The 26738-nt window shown below is 35.0% G+C and overlaps 1 protein-coding gene across 2 annotated transcripts in view; it reads left to right on the top strand.

Annotated features, from left to right (window-relative positions):
- The window catches only part of AFG1L (AFG1 like ATPase), a 190560-nt gene that overhangs the window by 84572 nt on the left and 79250 nt on the right, over positions 1-26738 (top strand). For both annotated transcript variants that reach the window (XM_077780052.1, XM_077780053.1), the window contains exon 7: positions 17780-17838. In XM_077780052.1, the coding sequence (XP_077636178.1) occupies positions 17780-17838 (59 nt within the window). The remainder of the gene's footprint in view (positions 1-17779; positions 17839-26738) is intronic.

A 26738-nucleotide genomic window follows, 5' to 3' on the forward strand; every position in this document is an offset into this window, starting at 1 on the left:
TCTCTTTTCTTCCTGTTACATTGCAGCTTATGAGTCTGTCTGCATTGTTCAAATTTGTGATTTATGTTTGATTATATTTGATTTATGTTTATATCTTTTTCATGTGATTCTAGCAGATTATTTTTAGCTATCCCTACTATGACATTTATATAATGGTAATCATGCTGTTATATCTTTAGCCACTCATTAATTAAAATGTGTAAATAGGGTAAGACTAAGTTTAGACCCTCATAGCATACCATTGGAGGCCTTATTTTAGGGAGCCATCAGTTAATTAATACTATTAAATCCAGTTATTCAAACAACTGTAGTTATGCTTAATCTGTTATACTATCAGAGAACTGTGAATGATTCTATCAGATGCACTTATTAAAATGTATATACTGTTATAGATAGCATACTTGTGATTTACTAGGGTGGTAACTCTATGAGACACAGCAGTGAGTTTTTTCATATTAGCTCGTCTGTCAAGACTGTGATTTACCTGACTGTTGACTTAACTGTGTCATCAGTATTGCCTTTAGACCTATGGGAACGAGCAATGTCCATAAATAGCAAGGTGGTAGAATGAGCTTGAAACACCGCCCCTACCCCCACCAGCGCAGTTTGCTGCTCAGCCAACAGTGTAAACTGAGGAATGACAGCCATAGGGAAAGGTTAAGGAGCATTCTGGAACTCATAGCTTTGTAGGAGTGAGCAAAGTTACAGGCCCATCAAGGTAGCCTGCAGAAATCCAAAGTGGAGCCACTTTTCCAGAGAAGACTGAAAGTTCAAGATGTGGGATTACAAAAATTGGACATTAACCACAAACTTAAAGCCTTTTCTAAATATTAACCATTGAAGGGACACGGTCATACATTCGTTTTGTTTGTTTGTTTGTTTGTTTTGTTTTGCCATGGCAGACAATCATCATAAATGGCTTAATATTTTAATATAAAGAAGATGACATATACATAAGTGCCAGGAAAAGATAAAAGTATAGGACAAAGAATAAATAGGTCAGTGGTTGCCAGAGGCTACCGTGGGAAGGTGTAAGACTGCAAAGGGGTAACATAAGAGGATTTGGGGGGTGTTTTGTATCCTGGTCATGGTTGTGATGACATGTATTCAAACTAATAGAACGGGAGACCAGAAAAGTTAGTTAAAATGGAAAACAAATCACATGGATAAGAAATGGCAGAAAAGAGGTTAGAACCTAGGTTTTGTGACTCTTAACACATTATCCTCTATCATTTCTCCTTGTTGGTCTCCACTGATCTTTGTCTACTACTTTGTCCTAGATAAAGTGTGTTCTCTTTTCCAACCATCAAAGTGCATTCAACTTTTTCTTTAGGTCACAGCTTTTAATCTAGAGCCTCCAGATAGGTTGTTATTTATTTTTTTAAATAACATCTACTTATCTGAGTGTTACAAGAGGTGGGAGAAGAATCTTCTTCTCAGAGGGGTGAGGCAGCCCAATGGCTGGAGAGAGAATGACTCATTTGAGGAACTGAAAGGTAGCCAGACTGGCTGGAGTACAGTAAAGGAAGGAAAGTAGTATGCGAGGAAGTACATACAACATGAATCTGGAGAAGACAGTTAGACCTTATAAAAGTCATAAGGATTTTGGATTTTATTCTAAGAGAAATGCGAGGACATTGGAGTACTTTAAGTAGGGACTGACAAGAACAGAGTTAGACTATCATTGGGTATAGTGTGGAGAATGGGCTGCGGAGTGGGGTGCAGTGATACAGTGGATTCAGCAAAGACATATTTGGAGGCTCCTACAGCACATGGTAAGAAATGGGGTTAGTTGGGCATAAGGCAGGGATTGTCACCTAGGGGGCTAATTTGGCAGTGTTTGGGACATTTTTGGTTGTCACAACCAGACAGAGTAGAGGTGAGTGTTGCTATTGGCCTCTAGTGGAATTCTTGGTGGAAGCCAAGAATTCTGCCAGAATAGCCTATAATGTGCAGGACTGCCCCTCCAGCAAGGAATTAGCTAACCAAAAATGTCTATCGTTCTGAGTTTGAGAAACTCTGATACATGGTGATATCAATGGATATGGAGAGGATAGATCTGAAAGATATTCAAGAAGTAAAATGGATAGTACCTGGTTATAGGGTAGATATTAAAGAAAAGGGGAAAGAAGATTTAGAAATTGTTTTAAAATTTTAGGCTGGAAAATTATAGGCTTGTACAACTAGGTGGTGATGCCTGTCATTCAATAAAGATAGAATAGTCTGGAGGTTAAAGGTCCTGAGGATAGTTCTCAGTGGAGAAAAACCAGTTTTTCTCTTCATTAATTTTTTAGCCTCTCTCTTTAATTTTCTTCCACTTCATTCATCTCATTCCCTCCATTTCTAGTTGTGAAGCATCAACTTTATAAACAAGAATGGAGATTATTGTTGTTGAGGGAAGCTGCTATCATACCCTAACCTTTCAATAGCTTATAACTTGTTAATTAATAGACAAATTAAGTTTAATATAAAATGATCAGAACATTTAGTAAGCAATTAATAATTTTAGTGAAAAATAATTGATAGCCAAGTGAAAGTAGCACCAGAATTTAGAAACCTAAGAGAGAAAAATCCTGTAGAAGAGAAGAAAGGGAAGTAATATTTGAGGGAGAGGGTGAAGGGAGTAAGGTAGCAAAGAGTTACTACCTGTATGTTACTTTTTTCTAGTCCTAATTTTTTTTATGTTTATTTATTTTTGACAGCGAGAGAGAGAGAATGTGAGTGGGGGAGAGGCAGACACAGAATGTGAATCAGGCTCCAGGCTCTGAGCTGTCAGCACAGAGCCTGACGTGGGGCTTGAACCCACGAACAGTGAGATCATGACCTGAGCCAAAGTCAGACACTTAACCAACTGAGCCACTCAAGCACCCCCTAGTCCTAAATTTGAATTCCTCTCCTTGCGTGGCTCCAAGGTCTCACCCTCTATCCCCCATATAGTTGCTAAAACCCCAAATCATCATCAGCTCATGATTACTGCTTTAGCTTTTAGCCTCCTGGTTGTTTGCTGGTCTGTAGAGATTTTTCCACTTTCTGGCAAGCTTAAAATATGTTTAGTATATGCTATTTTTAATTTTTTTAAGTTATTTATTTTGAAAGAGACAGAGCGAGTGGAGGAGGGGCTTAGAGAGAGGGAGAGAGAGAATTCCAAGCAGGCTGTGTGCAGTCAGTGCAGATCCCGACATGGGGCTCAATCTCACAACTGTGAGATCATGAACTAAGCTGATATCAAGAGTTGGACGCTTAAGCTACTGAGCCACCCAGGCAGCCCTATGTTTAGTATATTTTAAGCAACAGTTGTGCAACATTTGTAGTGCTATTGTTTTATATTTTCTGGGATAATCTGATTAAGGCTTTTGAAAGAGGATCTTGGATCAGATCTGTAGGAATAGGAAATTGCTAGAAAATTTTCAGATAAAAGGTATCTAGATATAGTTTTTATTTAATTTCTTATTTTTATGAAACCTCAATTAAATGGTTTATTCATCATTTTTGTCATTTAGGGAAATACTTTATATGGCCCATATACAAATAGATATAGTTGACTTTTCAAAGATTATACTGCCAGGTCATTAGAAGAGCCAAAAGCAAAAATCCACAATTAAAATTTCATATATATGTTACTCAGTTTTTAGGTTCTGAAATAAAATGTTGTTAATTACATGATATTCTAATAGAGAAAAAAATATTTAAGAGCATGAAGACCCTAACAACAAATTGATAATAGACAAATAGATTACATTAATTAAAATGTGAAATTAATAAATAAATTTAAGAACTTATTCAGTCAAAAAACAATGAAGGTTTTCATTTTTTTAATGGAGAATAGAATATGCAAGTTGAACTCAGCTGTGTTTCTTTGACAGTAAGACACAAAGTGGTAAAAGGAAAAAAGTCCCCTATTGACTGAAGTTATCTTTCTAGTTTTTAATTTACTGCTTATTACAATGAAAATGCTATAGACAGTATTAGAATGACCAAAAATAATTATTTTTTATTTTTAATTATTTATTTATTTTTAAAATTTACATCCNACATTTGGGCTCTTTCCTTACTTTGGCTATTGTTAGTAGTGCTGCTATAAACATTGGAGTGCATGTGCCTCTTCAAAACAGCACACATGTATCCCTTGGGCATATACCTAGTAGTGTAATTACTGGGTCGTAGGGTAGTTCTATTTTTAACATTTTGAGGAATCTCCATTCTCTTTTCCAGTGTGGCTGCACCTGTTTGCATTCCTACCGGCAGAGCAAAAGAGATCCTCTTTCTCTGCATCCTGGCCAACATGTGTTGTTGCCTGAGTTGTTAATGTTAGCCATTCTGACGGGTGTGAGGTGGTACCTCATTGTGGTTTTGATTTGAATTTCCCTGATGATAAGTGATATTGAGCATCATTTCATATATCTGTTGGCCATCATATTCTTCTTTGGAGAAGTGTCTGTTCATGTCTTTAGCCCATTTCTTCACTGGATTGTTTGTTTTTTGGGTGTTGAGCTTGATAAGTTCTCTATAGATTTTGGATACTAATCATTTATCTGATATATTGTTTGCAGATATCTTCTCCCATTCCATTGGTTGCCTTTTAGTTTTTCTGATTGTTTCCTTTGCTATGCAGAAACTTTATTTTGATGGGGTACCAATAGTTCACTTTTGCTTTTGTTTCTCGTGCCTCTAGAGACATGTTGAGTAAGAAGTTGCTGTGGCCACGGTCAAAGAAGTTCTTGCCTGCTTTCTCCTCAAGGATTTTGATGTCTCCCTGTCTTATATTTAGGTCTTTCATCCATTTTGAGTTTATTTTTGTGTGTGGTGTAAGAAAGTGATCCAGGTTCATTTTTCTGCATGTCACTGTCCAGTTTTCCCAGCACCACTTGCTGAAGAGACTGTCTTTATTCCACTGAATATTTTTTTCTGCTTTGTCAAAGATTAGTTGGCCATACATTTGTGGGTCCATTTCTGGGTTCTTAATCCTGTTCCACTGATCTGAGTGTTCTTCTGCCAGTACCATACTGTCTTAATGATTACGGCTTTGTAATACAGCTTGAAGTCTGAAGAATAATTCCGTATTGCTTAGATTTCCAGGCAAGAATACTATGTGATCCTTTCTCAAGCCAGCATATCCACAGTAAATAAAAAGCTGGATATCTCTAAAAAGATGGCTAATAGTTATGCGCACACACACCGAACAAATGTAATTTATCATATCAGTATTTCTAGGGAGAAAATATCCAATTGTGGTCATAAAAGTTACAAAACTTTGGTAAAATTCACCATACTTCTTGATAGAATCACTCCCTAAAATCTAAACAGATGAGTAATTTTTTGATATGATACCAAATATGTGTGTATCAGTTCAAAGGTCAGAATTATGCTTAGTGGGGACACTGCTATTTCTACTACAAGTATGAACAAAGGAAGGATGCCAACTATCACTGTTTAACATTGAACTACATACAGTAAAGACAGAAAGTGCGTAAGAACAAGTGGGAGGATAGGGAGGGGAACCAAGTAAAAAACATGTATCTTGATTATAGAGATTCTCCGAGATTAGTCATGCCACTCCTTTTTCAAGGTCATATAAAAAGAAAATACCATAATATGGGAACAATAAGTAGAAAAGAGAGAAGTAAGTATTAGGAATTTGTTTTATATTCTTTGAAAATCAGGAACACATAGACTGTATAATATAGAAGATCTAAGCTGGGAGAAGACAGTTTGAGTTGATAACCTATTTACTCAGAAATCAACTGAAACAAAAGAAAGCTAAAGATTAAGTTAACTAAATTAAATCAGTAAGAGTCAGCATTAGAAGCACTAAAATGTACAATTGAAACTACAGAAAATGAAAATCAGTGATGTAGGAAAACAACTTAAGAAGTATGTAGAAATAGAATAAAGAAAATGATGAAAAAAAAAGTTCGTGCCCTGGAGGAAATAGGTCTTAATGTGAATTTACAAAAAAGAAATGTTTGAAATAAGATAATTGATGATACCAATGAATTGAGTGTAAATAAATGTTCCTAGTTACTGCTTGCTTAGATATTTGTAGATGTTCTTCCCCTTGGAGAGAGAGTTTACTGATTCTTAGTGACAGTGTCATACTTTGTGGTACTTATCATTAGGGAAATATACAGTCAAGTATTTTAGAATTTAAGATATACTTTCTACTTTTCAAATTACTAGAAATAAGGTCAAATAAAAAATATTTCTCAGAGCAAAAATGAGAAAGCAGAAGAAACAAAAAAATATGGGTAAAGAGCTTGAAACAACATCAGGAAATATAAATGGGATACATTTCTCAATTAAAAACTAAAACTTCTGATATGGCTGAGTAGGCTGCTAGCCAAATGGCCTTCTTGCAGACAATAATAATAAATTCTGAAAAAAAATACTTAACACAATTATCTGAAAGTCTTAGAGAGTAAAAAAAAAAAAGNAAAAAGTTTCTGTACAGTAAAGGAAACCATCAACAAAATAAGAAAGTTAACTGAATAGGAAAAGATATTTGCAAATGATACAGCCAATATCCAAAGTCTATAAAGAACATATGGAACTGAACACCACAACTCCAAGTATTCCAATTAAAAAATGGGGGGGGCGGGGGCGCCTGGGTGGCTTAGTCGGTTAAGCGTCCGACTTTCGCTTNTCTAGATGGTCAATATACACATAAAAGTGTGTTCAACATCACTAATCATCAGGGAAATGCAAATCAAAACCACAATGAGATATCATCTTATGCTTGTCAGAATGGCTAATATCAAGAAGACAAGAAATAGCAAGTGTTGGCGAGTTTGTGCACCCTTGTGCACTGTTGGTGAGAATGTAAATTAGCACAGCCACTGTGGAAAACAGTATGGAAGTATCTCAAAAAGTTAAAAGTAAAAATAGCTTACAATCCAGTAATTTCACTCCTGGGTATTTAGTGAAAGAAAATGAAAACACTAATTTGCGAAGACAATCGTACCCTGATGTTCATTGCAGCATTATTTATAATAGCCAAGATATGGAAGCAGCCTAAGTGTCCCTTGATGAATGAATAAAATTTGATGTATATATATATGCATATGTGCCTGCACATATGCACATACACACACACACACACACACACACACACACACACACACACACAATGTAAANAGTTAAAAGTAAAAATAGCTTACAATCCAGTAATTTCACTCCTGGGTATTTAGTGAAAGAAAATGAAAACACTAATTTGCGAAGACAATCGTACCCTGATTTTCATGGCAGCATTATTTATAATAGCCAAGATATGGAAGCAGCCTAAGTGTCCATTGATGAATGAATAAAATTTGATGTATATATATGCATATGTGCCTGCACATATGCACACACACACACACACACACACACACACACACACACACACACACTGGAATACTACTCAGCCATAAAAAAGAACAAGATTGCCATTTGCGACAACATGGATGGAACTAGAGGGTATTATGCTAAGTGAAATAAGTCAGACAGAAAAAGAAAAATATCTTATGCCACTTATATGTGGAATCTGAAAAGGAGAACAGACAAAAAAAAAAAAAAAGAAAAAAACAACCAAACAGACCCATAAATACAGAGAACAAACTGGTGGTTGCCAGAGGGGAAGATAGCCAAAATGAGTGAAGGGGAGTGAGAGGTATAGGCTTCCAGTTATAGAATGAATAAGTCATGGGAATGAAAGGTACAGCATAGAGAATATAGTCAATAGTATTGTAATAGCGTTACAGGTGACAGATGGTTGCTACACTTGTAGTGAGCATAGCGTGATATTTAGACTTGTAAAACCACTATGTTGCACACCTGGAACTAATATAACATGGTATATATCAAGTAAAGCTCAGTGAAAAAAAGGAATAAAGACAAAATAAAGAAATTCTGATGTTAAAAAAAACTAAAGAATTCACCATGGGCCTGAACTATGAGTTTTCTAAAAGAAGTTTTTCAGGTAGAAAGTAAATGATAATAGATGGAACTTGGATCCTTAAGAAGAAATGAGGAACATCAGAAATGATAAATATTGGAGTAAATATAACTAGTTTTTCTTCTTAATTAAAAAATAGTAGAATTGATTTTTATGAAATTATAATATTGTCTTCTAGGATGTATTATGTAGATATAACACATATGACACCCATCACATAAAGTGGGGAGTTTAGATGGACTTACATTCATATAAGTTTTCTACATTTTTTTGTGAGGTGATATGATATTGATTCTAAGTAGAGTATGAGAAGTTCAGGATATATATCATAGCCCATGGAATAACAAACAAAAAAAATAAATAAAGCCCAGTAGATAAATGAGAAAGGAATTTAAAAATATATACAAATAATCTGAAAATGTCAGGAAAAAATGAACAGAACAAAAAACCAGGGAGGACAGAAAGAAAACTACTAATAAAATCAAAGACCTAAATATTATGTATATACCCTTACTTTCTCGCTGCTTGGTGGCGCCCGGCTCACTTTTCCAAGGTGGTCTAGTGCCTTTGTAAAGCTGCCTTTGAACCATGATAAAGTGAATAGCTTTGTGCTCTGTGTATTATGTTTATACCTTCTGTCCCTTTTTACCTTGAATCATGGTTATGGTCTGGGTGTGTCTGTCGGCTGTGATAAGCTGAACTGGTCACAACATGGTTCTGAAAATGTCCACAAGTTTTAGCCTCATTAAAGACCTTGACTCCTTGGTGTACCAGTCACTGGCTGGAAATTCAACAAATTATCTGAGACTCTCAGTATCAGTTTCTTTATCTGTAAAAGGAGGTAGAAATATCTGCTTTGTAGTATTACTGTGATTTGTACACATTGCCTAGAGAATTGCCTGACTTCTAGTAAGTATTCTGTAAGTCCTAGTTAATTTATTTTATTTATATTTTGTCTTTAGCACTCATTTCAGCATAACTATATAGTAGGAATTCATGAATCTATGTTGAATGTAAAACAATAATATACCATTAAATAGTAACATTTAATTAGCTGTATTATCAATGCATTTAATCTCCAATTAGGTGTTTTTATTTTTAAGGAAGCTACATAGTTCTTGCTTCTTAAATGGTCTAAAGGTACCATTTTCTTTTTTTTTTTTTNTATGCATCAGCATTTCTGTATCCTAAAGGTACCATTTTCTTGTAGTCTGTACTAAAATAAGAATCTCCTGGAAGAATAAATCAGATTGGTTCCATAAAGCCATGCACTTTTTTTGTGTTAATTTATAGGAATGCTCCTTTTAATTATCTGTCCTAAAAGGTTTCTTTTTTTTTTTAATGTTTTATTTATTTCTGAGAGAGAGAGAGACAGCATGAGCCGGGGAGGGTCAGAGAGAGAGGGAGACACAGCATCCGAAACAGGCTCCAGGCTCCGAGCTGGCAGTCAGCACAGAGCCCGATGCGGGGCTCGAACCCACGAACCGTGAAATCATGACCTGAGCCGAAGTTGGACGCTCAACCAACTGAGCCACCCAGGTGCCCCTGTCCTAAAAGGTTTCTTAACTCTCAACAGATACGTGCTTATATAAATAAGCATTACACCCTGTTAGTTTTGACACTTGGATTTCTTTTTTAAGTTTTTATTTTAATTCTAGTTCATTAACATACAGTGTCATATTAGTTTCAAGTATACAGTATAGTGATTCAGCACTTCCATTGAGCACTTCAATGCTCAATTTGACAAGTGCACTCCTTAATCCCCATCACCTATTTAGCCAATCCTCCACCCACCTCCCCTCTGGTAACCATCAGTTTGTAATTAAGAGTTTGTTTCTTGATTTGCCTTTCTGTTTTTTTTCCCCTTTGCTTGTTTGCTTTGTTTCTTGAATTCCACGTTTGTGTAAAACCATGGTATTTGTCTTTCCCTGACTTATTTCACTTAGCATTATACTCACCAGCACTATTTGTGTCATTGCAAATGGCAAGACTTCATTCTTTTTTATGGCTGAATAATATTCCATTGTGTGTATATGCAACATCTTCTTTATCCATTCATCAATTAATGGATACTTGGGCTGTTTCCATATCTTGGCTATTGTAAATAATGCTGCTATAAATACAGAGGAAGATGTATCCCTTTGAATTAGTGTTTTTGTATTCTTTGAGTAAATATCCAGTATTTATGTGATTGCTTGTTTATAGGGTAGTTCTATTTTTAACTTTTGGTGGAACCTCCATACTGTTTGCCACAGTGGTTGCAGCAGTTTGCATTCTCACAAACAGTGCAAGAGGGTTCCTTTTTTTCCACATCCTAGCCAATACCTGTCGTTTCTTGTGTTGTTGATTTTAGCCATTCTGACAGATGTGAGATGATATCTCACTGTACTTTTGATTTGCATTTCCCTGATGGTGAGTAAGTGATGGTGCACATCTTTTCATGTGTCTGTTGGCCATCTGAATGTCTTCTGTGGTGAAATGTCTGTTTGTGTCTTCTGCCCATTTTTTAATTGTGTTTTTTGGGGTGTTGAGTTGTATTAGTTCTTTATAGTTTTAGAAACTAACCCTTTATCAGATGTGGCATTTGCAAATATCTTCTCCCATTCCTTAGATTATCTTTTAGTTTTGTTGATTGTTTTCTTTGCTGTGCAGAAGCTTTTTATTTTGATGGAGTCCCAATAGTTAATTTTTGTGTTTGTTTCCCTTGTCTCAGGAGGCGTATGTAGAAAAAGTTGATACAGCTGATGTCAAAGAAGGTACTGCTGTGTTCTTTGCTACAGTTTTTATGGCTTCATGTCTCACATTTAGGTCTTTAATCCATTTTGAATTTTTTGTGTAAATGGTATAAGAAAGTGGTCCAATTTCATTCTTTTGCATGTTGCTGTCCAGTTTTCCCAGCACCATTTGTTGAAGAAAATGTCTTTTTCCCACTGGATATTCTTTCCTTCTTTCTTGAAGATTAATTGACCATATAGTTGTGGGTTTCTTTCTGGGTTTTCTATTTTCTTCTATTTAACTGTATGTATTTTTGCCTATACCATACTTTGGTTACTACAGCTTTATAATACAACTTGAAGTCTGGAATTGTGATACCTGTAGCTTTGCTTTTCTTTTTCAAGATTTCTTTGTTTTTTTGGGGTCTTTTGTGACTCTATACAAATTTTATAATTGTTTGTTTCAATTTTGTGAAATATACTGCTGGTATTTTGATAGGGATTGCGTTAGATGTGGAGATTGCTTTGGGTAGTATAGACATTTTAACAATATTTGTTCTGCCAATTTGTAAGTATGGAATGTCTGTCCTTTTCTTTGTGTCATTTCAGTTTCTTTCATCAAATTTTATAGTTTTCAGAGTACAGGTCTTTCACCTCTTTGGTTAGGTTTATTCCTAGGTATGTATCTTATTATTTTTGGTATATTTGTAAATAGAATTGTTTTCTTAATTTCTCTTCTGCCTCATTATTGGTGTATATTAAATGCAGCAGATTTCTGTGTATTGATTTTGCACCTTGCAACCTTACTGAATTCATTTATCAGTTCTAGCATTTTTTTTGGTGGAGTCTTTCAGGTTTTTCTATCTGCAAATGATGAAAACTTTATTTCTTCCTTACCAATTTGGATGCCTTTTATTTCTTTTTATTTAAAAAATTTATTTTAATGTTTATTTATTTCTGAGAGAGAGAGACAAAATGTGAGTGGGGAAGGGGCAGAGAGAGAGGGAGACACAGAATCTGAAGCTGTCAGCCCAGAGCCCAAGACAGGGCTCAAACCCATCAACTGTGAGATCATGACCTGAGCTGAAGTCAGACACTTAACCTACCCAACCACCAGGCACCCCAATATCTTTTTGTTTTTTTGTGTGATTGTTGTGGCTAGGACTTCTAGTACTCTGTTGAAAAGTAGTGAGAGTGGACGTTCTTGTCTTGTTGCTGACCTTCCGGTATAAGCTCTCTGTTTTTTTCTGATTGAGGATGATGAGAACTGTGGGTTTTTTTCCATATATGGCTTTTATTATGTTGAGATATGTTCCCTCTAAACCTGTTTTGTTGAGGGTTTTTATCATGAATGGACATTCTACTTTGTCAATTGCTTTTTCTGCATCTATCGAAATGATATATGGTTCTTATCCTTTCTCTTATCAGTGTGATGTATCATGTGGATTGATTTGCAAATATTGAACCACTCCAGCAACCTAGAAATAAATCCCCCTTGATCATGGTGAATGATTTTTTTAAATGCATTGTTGAATTTGTTTTGCTAGTATTTTAGATTTTTTACATCTATTTTCATCAGATATATTGGCTTGTAGTTTTTTTTGTGTGTGTGATGTCTTTAACTGGATTTGGTATCAGGGTAATGCTTGCCTCAATAGAATGAATTTGGAAGTTTTCTTTCCTTTTCTAGTTTTTGGAATAGTTTCAGAATTATAGGTATTAGCTCCTCTTTACATTTTTGGTAGCGTTCTACCAAATGTAGGACCAAAGGTCTTGGACTTTTGTTTGTTGGGAGTTTTTGATTACTGATTTAATTTCTTTTCCGGTTATATGTCTGTTCAAGTTTTCTATCTCTTCTAAGAATATATACATTTTCTTAGGTTGTCTAAGTAATTTGTTGGCATATCATTTTTCATTATATTCTCTTATAATTGTTTGTATTTCTGTGGTGTTGATTGTTATTTCTTCTCTCTCATTTGTGATTTTATTTCTTTTTTTATTCATAAATTTGGCTAGAGTTTTGTCAGTTTTACTGATTCTTTTGCTTTCATTGATCTGTTCTTTGTATTGGTTTTAGTTCTATATCATTTATTTCTGCTCTGATCTTTATTATTACCTTCCTTTCCCTGGTTTTAGATTTTGTTTGTGGTTCTCTTCATATCTCCTTTAGTTGCAAGGTTAGGTTGTTTATTTTAGATTTTTCTTCTCTTGAGGTAGGCCTGTGTTGCTGTAAACTTTACTCTAATGACTACATTAGAGTCATTTGCTGCATCCCAAAGATTTTGAACCATTGTGTTGTCATTTTCATTTGTTTCCGTGTACTTTTTAAATTTCTTCTTTAATTTCCTTCTTGACCCATTCATTATTTAGTAGCATGTTATTTAACCTCCATGTATTTGTGATCTTTCCAGATTTTTTCTTGTGGCTGACTTCTAGTTTTATAGCCTTGTGGTCAGAAAAGATTCATGGTATGATTTCAGTCTTCTTGCATTTGTTGAGGCTTGTTTTTATGGACTAAAATGAGATCTATTCTGGAAAATGTTCCATGTGCCCTTGGCTAGAATGTGTATTCTGTTTTAGGTGGAATGTTCTAATTATATGTTAAATTCACTTGGTCCAGTGTGTCATTCAAAGCCATTGTTTCCTTGTTGATTTTTTTGTGTAGATGATCTGTCTATTGATGTAAGTAGAATATTAAGGTATTATTGTATTATTATTATCTATTATTATATTATTGTATTATTATTTTATTGGTTAATTCCTTTATGATGTTACTGTAATTATGTTTATTATCAACTGTTTTATGTATTTGGGCCCTTGTATGTTGAGCACATAAATATTTACAATTATTAGGTCTTCTTGTTGGATTGTCCCCTTTATTAGTATATGGTGTTCTTCTATGTTACAGTCTTTGTTTTACAGTCTATTTTGTCTAATATAAGTATTTTTACTCTGGCTTTCTTTTGACAGCCATTTGCATGATAGATGTTTCTCCATGCCCTAACTTTCAATCTGCAGATGTCTTTTGGTATGAAATGGGTCTCATGTAGGCAGCATATAGATGGGTCTTATGGTTTTCGTCAATTCTTTCACCCTGTGTCTTTTGATTGAAACACTAAGACCATTTACATTCAAAGTAATTATTGATAAATATATATGTATTGTCATTTTATTACTTGTTTTGTGGTTGTTTCTAAAGGTTTTCTCTGATCCTTGCCATTTTTTCATGTTTTGCTGAATTGTTTAGTGATTTGTTTGGATTTCTTTCTCTTTATTCTTTACATATTTATTAGTAGTTTTTGATATACGGTTACCATTAGGTTTTATAGAAACTCTTCTGCTTGGATTTTTAAGGTAAATATCTGTATATCCATGTACATTAGATCCTTGTAATTACATTAAAAATCCTCTTTGCATCTATTTTATCTGTAAGTATTATTATAGTTATTCACTGTGGGGAATGTAGAGGTCCTTATAACCATTCTCAAAAAATGAATGTGCCATAATTCCAGTACTCTCTCTTATATGACCAAGTGCTCACTTAACTCTGTTTAGAGGTCATTAAAAAATTGCAGGCAAGAACTTCTGCTAAATTTTTAAATAGTATTTAGTAAACAATGACAAATGTTGATATAAATGTATCATAAAATCTTTATATCTAAGAAAAATAATATTAAACAACTAGTATGAAAAAATTGGTAGCTAAATAACATTTCAGGAGATGGATCTACTGCATTGATAATTAGCATAATATTTGAATTGCAAAAAACTCTTCAATTTAATGAGTACAGCTCTTTTTCACTTAAGTGTCCTAGAAAAACCTAAAGGTTTTCAAGCCAAATGAATTTTGTTTAGAATTCCGTTTGGAAAATACTTTTCAGACCATAAAGTTTGAATTGTATATCCTTATAAAGACAGATTTTTAAAAAGTTAACCCTTTAAAAAATTAACCCTTGAAGACTTAAAGGTATTATTATTTGACTTTGCTCATGAGTGGAAACTTTTCATCAAAAATATTACAAGTGGAGCTTTACATCCCACTTTACAAGTGGGTACATTGTCATGGACCCACTAAAAGGTTCACGCTTGTTAGGTCATAACTCAGAGCCTTATGTGTCCATAACAAACATATTATTCTGTGCTACCAAAAGGTTATCTTAACATAGATAGACTTTCATTAGTGTAATATCTTAGTGTTAATTCTATAACATTGTGTTCTTCAGTATTCCCTTTGATATTTTTCCCAATATATTTTAGAAGAACTTATTAAACTACATATAATATACAGTAAATGGCACATATTTGAAGGATACAATTTACAAAATGCTGGCATGTGTATACATAACCACCAAAGTCAATATAATGAACATTTCCATCACATTCAAAACTTTCCTCTTTCCCTTTTTTCATCTCTCCGTGTTCTCGTCGATGTCCTGCTTGCCCCTTCTCCTAGGCAGCCACTAATTTGCTTTCTGTTACTATAGCTTCAGTGTGCTTTTTCTAGAGTTTTATATAAATGGAATTACACAGTATGTACCCCCCTTTTTTCTCCTGGCCTCTTACTCTGCATGATTATTTCAAGATCCATCTATTTTGTGGTATGAATAGTTTATCCTTTTCATTGCTAAGTAGTATTTCATTGTATAGAAATGCCACAGTTTATTTATCCATCACCTAGTGATGGACATTTGGATTGCTTCCAGTTTTTGGCTATTATAAATAAAGCTGCAGTTTGTAGCTTTTATGAATAAAGCTGCTATAAACATTGAGTGTATTTAAAATTATTTTTTTTTACCACTTATATGTTATCATGGCTGTCAACTCTTATCATTCAGCATTATTTCTGTACATCTTCCCCAGCAACTTAGTAATTAGGGAAGACTCTGAAAATAGCTAACTTTATAACCCTTTTTCTGCATTTTAGCCATTTTGCTCATTTCAGGTATTGATTATAGGAAAGTTAAGCTCTTACTTTGAATTTTGAAATTCCAACAGTCTGGCCAGCATTATCTTACCTTTTATAATATCTCTAAATAAAAATATTAAATGTAACTGAATTAAAGCCTCTGGTCCTTAATTAACCAAAGAGTTTTGCAAATACATTTGCAAATACACTCTAAGATGGATATTTTTTCTATAGAGAATAAATGTTTCCTAATGACCATGTTTTATTTCCATAAGTAAATGTGGCAGTTGAATCTTTCTCAGTTTTCAAATTTTCTCTAAACAAACCCTATAATGCAATATTAAAAGAAAATTGAGACACATAATCTAATTCATGGGTTTTATCATTGAGAAACTTTTTACTGTTCACATTTTTATACTTTAAAAAATCTTATTACTTTAGATTTTACTTTTAAAAGGAATGTTTTATATGCAATAAAATTTCAATCTCTTGACTAAAATTCCAAGTCTCTTTTTAGAAAGGAAGAGGGGCACCTGGGTGGCTCAATTGGTTGAGCGTCCGACTTTGGCTCCGGTCATGATCTCACAGTTTGTGGGTTCGAGCCCTGTGTTGGGCTCTGTGCTGACAGCCAGCTCAGAGCCTGGAGACTGTCTTTGGATTCTGTGACCCACTCTCTCTCTGACCCTCCCCTGCTCACGCTGTCTCTGTCTCTCTCAAAAATAAATAAAACATTAAAAAGAATCTTAAAAAAAAAAGGAAGAAAAAAGGACGAAGAAAGAAAAATATGCAAAGTTTAAAATTTGTTGCCTTTCTGCTTTTTTATTTTTGCTCTTGACAGTGTGTGTTCATGTGTATGAAGATGTGTCTGAACATACATGCACTCTGACACATGCATGTATGAAAACTATCATTGTAAAGCACAAGATATTAGCAATTTATTATTTATAAATGTAATAAATTTACATTCTACTGATGGAGCACCTGGGTGGCTCAGTTGGTTAAGTATCCGACTTCGGCTCAGGTCATGATCTCATGGTCGGTGGGTTTGAGCCCCACATCGGGCTCTGTGCAGACGGCTCAGAGCCTGTGGCCTGCTTCGGATTCTGTGTCTCCCTTCCTCTCTGCCCCTTCTCTGCTCATGATCTGTCTTTCTCTGTCTCACAAAAATAAAGGTTAAAAGGGGCGCCTGGGTGGCTTAGTCAGTTAAGCGTCTGACTTTTGCCTAGTTCGTGATCTCATGGTTCGTGGGTTCGAGCCCCGCGTCGGGCTCTGTGCTGACTGCCAGCTCAGAGCCTGGAGCCTGTTTCAGAATCTGTGACTCCCTCTCTCTCTGACCCTCCCCTGTTCACGCTGTCTCTTTCTCTCCTAGAAATAAATAAAAAATATTTTTAAAAATGTTAAACAATTAAAAAAATAAATTTACAGTCTATTGAGAATGGAATGTTAATTTGGGGGTAATTTCTTTTAAAGTAAAATGGCCTTAGTTTTATTCACCTCCATGGTAAATATATAACCTTGGTACAAATATATGCACAGCTGTGTTGGTGTATCTTCTTCTTCTTTTTTTTTTTTTAATATTTTTATTTATTTCGAGGAGAGAGAGAAAGAGAGATAGCGTGAGCAGGGGAGGGTCAGAGAGAGAGGGAGTCACAGACTGAAACAGGCTCCAGGCTCTGAGCTGGCAGTCAGCACAGAGCCCGACGCGGGGCCCGAACCCACGAACCGTGAGATCATGACCCAAGCGAAAGTCGGACGCTTAACCGACTAAGCCACCCAGGCGCCCCAGTTGGTGTATCTTCTTAAAACGCTAATCTTGTTACACATTTTTAATTGTGTACTAAGAAATTTTAACTATAGATTGATATTAAAGACAATATAATTCCTTTCCTAGTAAAATTCTATATTTTCAAATATTAAATACTTTTAAGTATATATGTTTTGTTGAATTATTGACTTGGGAATATTTGTGATATCTTCAAAACTCTTTCATTGCTTTTTATTATACTTTAAAACTGATTGAATGTCTTTTGATCTTCCTTCTATAATTGGTAATTTTTCTTCTTATTAAGATATAATGAATTTTGTGTAGTTCCAGAATGGGAATCAATTTTGGTTTGTTTTCTTTTGCATATCCTTTTTTATAAATAAAAGCTTTATTTTCCAGGCCAAAATATGAGTTAACATTAGTTTTAGGCTAAGTAAAAAGCTAATATCAGTTTTTTCTTTCAGATCTCTATAAAAATGGACTCCAAAGAGCTAACTTTGTACCATTTATTGGCGTCCTAAAGGTAAGGAAAATCACTTACTTGTGTTCACTTATTAATATTATATTGGTTGAAAATTAAGGGCTTTTATAGGTTGCCTATGGTCTTGCATTCAAGCAGAATTCATTTTAATATTAGATAGTTATAGTCAAAGACACTTAAGGAAAAAAGAATGTTTTTTTTATATAGTATTCATCAATGTGTACACAGGAGAAATTATAAAATATAGTCTAAATTATTGTCTAACTGAAACATTTGATAGTTTGCATTTATAAATCTTAATCTGAGGTTTGCTCATAAATATTATAGTGGAATGTTTAAACTTATACATTGATTTCTGAAAAAAATGTTTAATGTTCTCTATTTCTTTCAGGCTAATGGTCTTTAACGTGTTTTCTCAGCTATTAAAGTTGCTATTCTAGAGTAGCATTATTACAAAAATATTCTAATATATTTAAATGTGATTGCCATCAAGTTATGAAATTATGTCAAGTTGGGGCACATAAATAGTTTAAATATTTGTGTGTATCATCACTGCATGGAGTTTGAAATAGTCTTCATTATCAGATGATTAAGAATAAAATAGCCTCTTTTTTCACTGTTAATTTAAATAAATTTTTATACAACTATTCAATAATTCTATATTTTACTAATATTTATTAAGAACCTACTATGTGCAAAGTGCTACTTTGGGCATAATGGGTAATGCAATCATGAAATAGGCTATGTTTCTTTCTCTCAAGTCATTTATAATCTAGGTGGGCATATAGTACATACACAAATATCTATAACACAAAGCTAAATGAAATACCAAAAAATATACCAAAAAGAAGCATACGTGCCAAAATATAATTCCCATAGTTCTTAGTAGCATAATTTTTCCCAGTCTATAGCAATGTAACTAAAGAAGGGATGAAGTTGTATTATTTTTTAAAACCTAAAACCTCAAAAATTCTTACCAAGAAGGAAAAGCAAAACTACTTTTTTCTGCAAATATTCTAAAGATATAGTCAGACAATCTTTTTCATATTGTTGTTGGTACTTTATTCCCTGTGCTATACTTGGAAGAATTAAAACATCTATTTCCTTGAACAATTTTAAGTTCTCAGAGGCTTTTAATTTCTCTGAGATATTTATAGATGTAAGGAAAAGTACTCTTTGAAGATTTATGCTTTAGTCATTTTTTCCCCTTTATATTCATGTTTTGTGTTGGGGGGAAGGTAAATCTACAGTGTTTTCTTCATGCTGGGAATCCAAAGTAATTTCATATATGTAGATACCAAAATATAAACAAGGAAACTAAGAAAAATGGGTACTAAAAATAGTGTCTTCATGTAGCATAGAATATATAAAATGTAAAGAGAGAGGGCTCACAGGATAAAACAAGTTAAAAATTCTGAGGGAACTTTGTATGTATACTTTTTTTTTAAACCACAAACCTTATTTTTTGGCCAGTAACTTGTCATACTTTAATATATAATAGCATTATTAATAACTAAATTGGCCAGATTGGGTTTAATTTTTTCGCTTTCTTACCCTCATTTTTTTTGAGATGAAGGAACCTAAAGAGATAAATTATCCAAATTTGAAATTGAATAAGAACTAAGATAAATAATGTACAATTTGAAACTGAACACAAATTAAAATTCCTAGGAAACCAAATACTGTATTGGATAAGAAAGTATTTAAAATGTCCCATTTATTCAAAAGATTTTTCACATGTAACAAAACATCAGCCAGGTAAATACATGCTGTGGCTGGTTTCGCTGGCATATGAGGTTTCCTTTGTAAGGAAAATTTGTTTCATATGTGTTTAAATGACATTTTGCCTCTTCACATATGCTAGCGTTACCCTTGTATTTTATCCCTGCTGAGAGAAATAGATAGAAGTCAGTCTTAAAATAAGTAGAGAACCTTGGTTTAATAAAAAGAGACTATAAACCAGATAGAAATTTAATTGGGGAAAAGGTACAGTGTATATTCACTTTTTCTGTTATGTTCTCTCCTATAAATCAAGTGGTAACAAATTGGTAATTCACTACAAGAGCTTGTGATTTGTTGCTTGTAGTATATAACAAGAGCCTATATACGTTCTTAGTAAATAATAATGTTTTTATAAGATAGTAGAAATGATGAGGAGGACTAATATGCTATTAAAAAACAAGATGTGTTATATTCATACAATGAATTATTGTTTTGCCATTAAAACAATGAAATTTTGACATTTGCTATATTGTGGATGAACCTTAAAAACACACTAAGTGAGAGGAGTCAGAAACAAAAGGCCAAATATATGATTCCACTTATATGATGTGTCTAAAAACAGCATATTCAGAGAAACAAAAGTAAAATAGAGGTCACCAGGGGCTGAGAGGAGAGGGGAATGGGTAGTTATTATTTCATGGGTGAGTCTGTCTTTGGGATGATGAAAAGGTTCTGGAAATAGACATTAGCCATGGTTGTATAACATTGTGACTGTACTTAATGCCATTGAATTGCACACTTAAAATGATTAAGATGATAATGTTTTTGTTATGTATATTTTATCACAATTTATTAAAGAATAGAATAGAATAGAAAAAGTAATAGTACTGGAAAGGATATAGAAAATGTTCAGGTACATCTCCTCTAGGAAGCCCTCCTAGAGTAACTCCTTCAAACAAAGCAAGGCAAAACAAAACAAAACAAAAAACTAACCCTTACATATAATTTCCACTGCCATTTAAGTAGGGAGGCTCCAGTTTTGCTCTTACTTGCACTTTGTTTGAATTTATCTTGCTCTTCATTTTCTAATTTACTAAGATTAATTTTTTTAAAATCTCTTTTCAATCTTCTTTCCTAAATGCATTTAAGGCTATGTATTTTCCCCTAAATGGCTGCATTCATTACATTTTTATATTTAGTATTTTCACTATTAAGTTCAAAGTATTTTCTAATTTCTATTGTGATTTCTTCTTTAACCCATGTATTACCTAGAAGTATGTTTCTTAATTTCCAAACAAGCATATGAAATTTCCTGTTGTTACTATTGTCTTAACAAATGCTTAATTGCACTGAGGTCAGAGGATATGTGTGCAGCTTAAATCCTTTGAAATTTGTTGAAATTTGCTTTATGACCTAATATATGGACGATTTTTATAAAAATATTCTCTGTATTCTTAAAAATAATGAGTGCTCACGTACAGTTGTATGTGATAGTATATATAACACAGTATACCCATTAGATTAGAATTGTTAATTGTGTTATTCAAATTTTTATTATTTTTCCCCATCAATTATTATGAAGCTTATGGAAAATATCTCTCACTATGATCATGAATTTATCTATTTCTCTGATAATTCTGTCATTGACCTTACATATTTCCAGGCTATGTTATAAGTTGCATGCAGATTTAAAATGATTAAATATTGCTTGTGAATGGAACTTTGATAATGAAGTTTTTTACTAAGTAGTGATACAAGTTTCTTTGTTTCAAACGTAGTCATAATTGTCTGTTGAAGCATTTGTGTCATATCTGCTTTAAATTGCACATGCATTGGGTAATTTTATCAGATCATTCTAACATTTCTGTCATCTTGATGTTGGCATCTAGTGATTGTCTTTCTACAGTGTTAGATCTTCCTGGTTTTTAGTATGAATGAATTCCATTTCAGATTTGGGCATTTTCATAATCTGTCATGAGACTTTGTACCTTATTTTTTAAATCATTTTTTATTGTGATAAAATATATATAACATAAAATTTATCATTTTAAGCATTTTTAAGTGTACAATTCAGGTCCATTAAGCACATTCACATGGTTGGGCAACCATCATCATCACCTATCTCTAGAACTTCATCTTCCCAACTGAAAGTCTGTACTCATTAAATAATAACTCCCCATTCTCCTCTTCTCCCAACTCCTGGTAACCATCATCCTTCCTATCTCTGTGAATTTGCCATTTTTAGGTACCTTACATAAATGGAGTCATATAATATTTGCTCTCTTGTGTCTGGGTTTTTTCACTTATCATAATGTCTTCAAGGTTCATCCATGTTGTAGCATGTGTCAGATTCCATTCCTTTTTAAGGAATAAGTTTCCATTATACATATATACCACAATTTGTTCATCTGTTCGTTTGTGGATAGACATTGGGTTGATTTTACATTTTGGCTTTTGTGAATAATGCTGCTCTGAACTTGTGTACAAATATTTGTTTGAGTCCTTTTAATTCTTCTATGTGTAATCATTGTAGTTTTGATCCATGTTTCTAAAGTGATTAATGATGTGTGTGCTTATTGGCCATTTGTTTGTCATCTTTAAACTTGAGTTTTAGATGGCTTTTTGGGGCACTGTTCTAACAGAAAGCTAGGTAGTGTCTAATTATTGCTAGTTATAGATAAAAGTTCAGGTTCTTTATCAGCATCTATTGAGCAGCTGATCCTTGTTTCTGCTGACAGAGAGGTTCCACTGACATCACTGGCATAGGGAAGGTGGGGTGCTCATTATAGACTGGCAGGGATGAATATTTTTTTTTTAAATATTTATTTATTTATGTAACCTGTACCTGTACATGGGGCTTGAACTCACAACTCTGAGATCAAGAGTTGCACATTCCACCGACTGAGCCAGGCAGGTACCCCAGGGATGAAAGTTTCAGTTCCCTACTTAACCTTCTCTGACATCACTGGAAGGAGAGTTGGGGTGTTGCATAACAACCTTGTGAGAATGTATTTCTAGGCTCCACTCAGCCTTTGTTGGAATGAGTGGAGGTGGCACCAGAGTTTTTTCCCCACTCTGGTGTTTGCTGCAGTACAATTTATTGTTGAAAAGTTTCCTCTTTGCTATGCTGACTGTTTCCTGGGTCCTCCCTTGTCCATGTCCACTGGTATTTCTGGGTTGCTGGCTTCTTCAGCTCCAAGTCTGAAATATATAACTTGAAAAGAAAAATAGATAACTCACCATTCTGTTGTTTCTCAGGTCTTGAGATCCCTCCCTCTTTTTTGATCTTTCCACTTTTTAGTATGTTCCTATGTTTATTTTATATATGATCTCCAGGATTTTAAATTGTACATGTCAAGAGGGACAGAGAAAGGATATTTACTCCATCTTCCCAGAAGTAGAAGTCGGTTTATTAAATGTCCTTGTTTGCTAATTCCTTCATTTCTGTCATTTCTGGTTTTGTTTTTGTGTTCTGATTCTCCCTCACCCACCCCCGGTTATGGTTCTTACTTTCCTGATTCTTGGCAAGTTTAATAATTTGTGATTGGATGCTGGACATTGTGATGATTATATTGAATGTTACTTCCTTTAAGGCTGTTGAATTTTATTTTGGCAAGTGGTTAAGTTTCTTGCAGATCAGCTTTGTTTTTTCGAGGCTTTTAAATTAATGTTTATTTATTTTAAGAGAGAGAACACGAGAGTGGGAAAGGGCTTGATCCCATGAACCTGTGAGATCATGACCTGAGCTGAAATCAAGAGTGGGACACTTAACCAACTGAGCCAACAAACCCGTTGAGGTTTGTTTCTAAGCTCTGACAGTATGTCTCAAGTAGCCTTTACTCTACAATAATTTACCCTTTCTTCTAGATGTGACCCTTCTAGGGTCTCTACTGAATCTCCTTAGTGTCACTGACTTCTCTGTACACTGGCTGTTGAGAATGTTTATATCTCCCAGCTTTGTGTGGATTGTTCTTTCCCCAGTCTTTGAAGTTTCACCTTATGCACATGCAATTTAATATTTAGCCAAAGGTTACATGCATTCCTGATGCAGATATTCTAGAGCTCTTTCTCTGCATAGCTTCCTTTTTTACTGAACTCTGCCATGCAAATCCCAACTACCTCAACTTCCTAAATCTCTGATCACTTGTCTCCTCAACTCATTTAGACTGCTGTGTTGCAGGCTAGAAATTGCCTCTAACAGAAAGCCATGGGAAATGTAATGCTTTCTTGACTGCTTTATTTCCCACATCTCAGGGATTGTGTCTTCTTCTTGTATTATGTCTGATAGTAGATGTTTTATATTTTTTGTCCAGTGTTTAGTGCTTAATGGCAGGAAGGCAAAATTGACCTCTAAATACTCTGCCTTGACCAAAAGTAGAAGTCTCTGTCTTTTTTTAAAGGGTGTTCTTTAACCTCTATATTTTTGGAGGTTTTCCAGACTTCTTCCTGTGATTGATTTCAAGTTTCATAGCATTGTGATCTGAAAGGGTGCATGGTATGATCTCAATTTGTTTATATTTATTGAGGGCTGCTTTATGTCCCAGTATGTGATCTATCTTGGAGAATGTGCCATGCACACTTGAGAAGAAAGTGAATTCCATGGCCTCAGGATGTAGAGTTCTAAATATAGCTGTCAAATCCATCTGGTCCAATGTGTCATTCAAGTCCATTGTTTCTTTAATGCTTTTTCTGTCTGGTTGATCTATCCATTGCTGTAAGTGGAGTATTAAAGTCCCTGCTATTAGCACATTCTTATCTATAAGATTGTTTCTGTTTGTGATTCATTGTTTTAAATATTTAGGTGCTCCCATATTTGGTGCATAGACATTTATAATTGTTAGTTCTTCCTGATGGATAGACCCTGTAATTATTATATAATGCCCTTCTTCATCCCTTGTTACTGTATTTAATTTAAAGTCCAGTTTGTCTGATATAAGTATAGCTACTCCATCTTTCTTTTGACTTCCAGTAGCATGATAGATATTTCTCCATCCCCTTACTTTTAATCTGAAGGTGTCTTCCAGTCTAAAATGTGTTTCTTGTAGACAGCAAATAGATGGATTTTTTTTCCCATTCTTCTACCCTATGTCTTTTGATTGGAGCATTCAGCCCGTTGACATTCAGTGTTATTATTGAAATATATGGGTTTAGAGTCATTGTGTCCTTTGTGGGTTTCATGCTTGTGGTGGTGTCTCTGGTATCCTGCATTCCTTGCAACACTTCCTTTAGAGAGTCCGCCTCAGGATTTCTTGTAGGGCAGGTTTAGTGGTGGCAAATTCTTTCAATTTTTGTTTATTTGGAAAGACTTTTATCTCTCCTTCTATTCTGAATGACAGGCTTCCTGGATAGAGGATTCTTGGCTGCATGTTTTTTCTGTTCATCACATTGAAGATCTNGACTCTCCACCATGTGTACTTTGGCTTGTTTCTTGAGACAGCCCTGTAAAAAGAAAACAGTCAACCACAGTGGGAACAAAGGTACACAAACACACAGATAAGATAAACACTCAAACCCATGCTCAGGTAAAAACAGCAACAACAACAACAACAACAAAACAGCTCTCTGGAGGGGATGGGCATGGTTTGGTGTAGGCAGGTCTCACCTCCACTGTGTCTGCTGGCTGCTCCCTGAGGCCCTGCCTTGGTGGTTGTGAGGAGAAGAATGATGTCGCCCCAGTCCCTTCTCAACTAAGAGTTGCAAATCCCTGCTTTGGGTCCGATCTCCCTGTACTGAGGATGTAGCCAAGGTGGGCTGAGTTCTATGTCCCAGTCCACAGGCTTTGTTTATACCGCCCTAAACAGTCCTGCAGGTTGCTGCTTCCCTGCTGGGGGGGGGTTGGGGGGGTGGGGTTGAGTGGGGGGGGAAAGTGTCACAGCCTCAGATCCTCGGGGTTCAAGAACCATACAACCCGAGTGCATTTGGGAAGGTAGCAACTTCAGGTCCGCAGAGTCTGCACTGCTGCTGTGGGCTGCTGGCGCCACAGCTGCCGAGTCACCAGGCTGTCGCCTCCAGGGATGGTGCCTGGAGCACTGCAGAGCAGTTTTTTCTGGCACCTTCTGGGACCTGGGGCACCTTGTTCAAAGTCAGCACCCCAGCCAGAACTAAAAAACACTCTTTCCAAACCAAGGTTTTTCTCTTCTCCAGGGACGTTTCTATGAGCAATCTCACCTTCTCTTTCCTTTCCCTTGAACTCACAGCACCTCACCACCGCTGCAGGTTTATCACTCACAGTGGCTGCACACAAACTGGGTTCCCTCCCCTCCCTCTGTATCTCTGGGTCCCTTCCCGCTTTTATCTTCCCCAGGTCACACTCACACACTTATGAGGTTTCCTTCCCAGTGTACTCTGTCTCTTTCTCTTCCCAAACTCCTGTGGCTCAGTGTCCTATGACTTCAGGCCTTCTCTGTTTGAGAGATGAGTGCAGGCAAAATGCATGGAGCTCCCTACTTCTCTGCCATCTTGCCAGATCTCGGGATTCTCTCTCTCTGTCCCTGTCTCTCTGTCTCTCTCTGTCTCTCTGTCTCTCTCTCTCTCGCGCATGCCCCCCCCCCAGCTCGTGTGCACGAGCGTGTGTGAGCTTTCTTATTCTTGCTCTCTCTCTCAAAAAAAATTATATATACATATATATAATTTTTTAAAAATGAAATCATTGTGGTTGAAAGGAAAAGAGGACCAATTGATATTTTGAGCAGAAGAACAGTTTCTTAGGTTAATTTCAGCTAGGCTATTATTATTGGCCTTCTTGACACATGAATTGCCTGGGAAGCATTGTTGCTCTTCTCATCTGATCAAGTTACAGCAATCTATGATATTTTGGACAGCTGTTTTATATTTGGGTAAAAATCTGTCTCTTTACCCCATCTCTACACTTAAACAAACCATTGTGTCTGATGCATTCCATAATGAGCCCTTAAAGAGATAAATACTATTCATAATTTTTAGACTTAAAAAATAATTCTCCATGTGATTTTATTAACTTTTCTTTTATCATTTTCTTTGCTTTCTTAAGATTTTATTTTTCAAGTAATCTCTCTACTGAACCGGGGGCTCAAACTAACAACCTCAAGATCAGGAGTCGCATGCTCTACTGACAGAGCCAGCCAGGCGTCCCTTTGTATGATTTCCTTAATCACTTTAACAATGTGGACAGATCTAAAATAATCGCCCCATAAGAAACGTTCCTTTGTAATATTGTATGTAGTGTTTTGCTATACGGTGAT

This window comes from Crocuta crocuta, unplaced genomic scaffold, assembly GCF_008692635.1.
Source record: "Crocuta crocuta isolate KB4526 unplaced genomic scaffold, BGI_CrCroc_1.0 scaffold147, whole genome shotgun sequence".
NCBI lineage: Eukaryota > Metazoa > Chordata > Mammalia > Carnivora > Hyaenidae > Crocuta > Crocuta crocuta.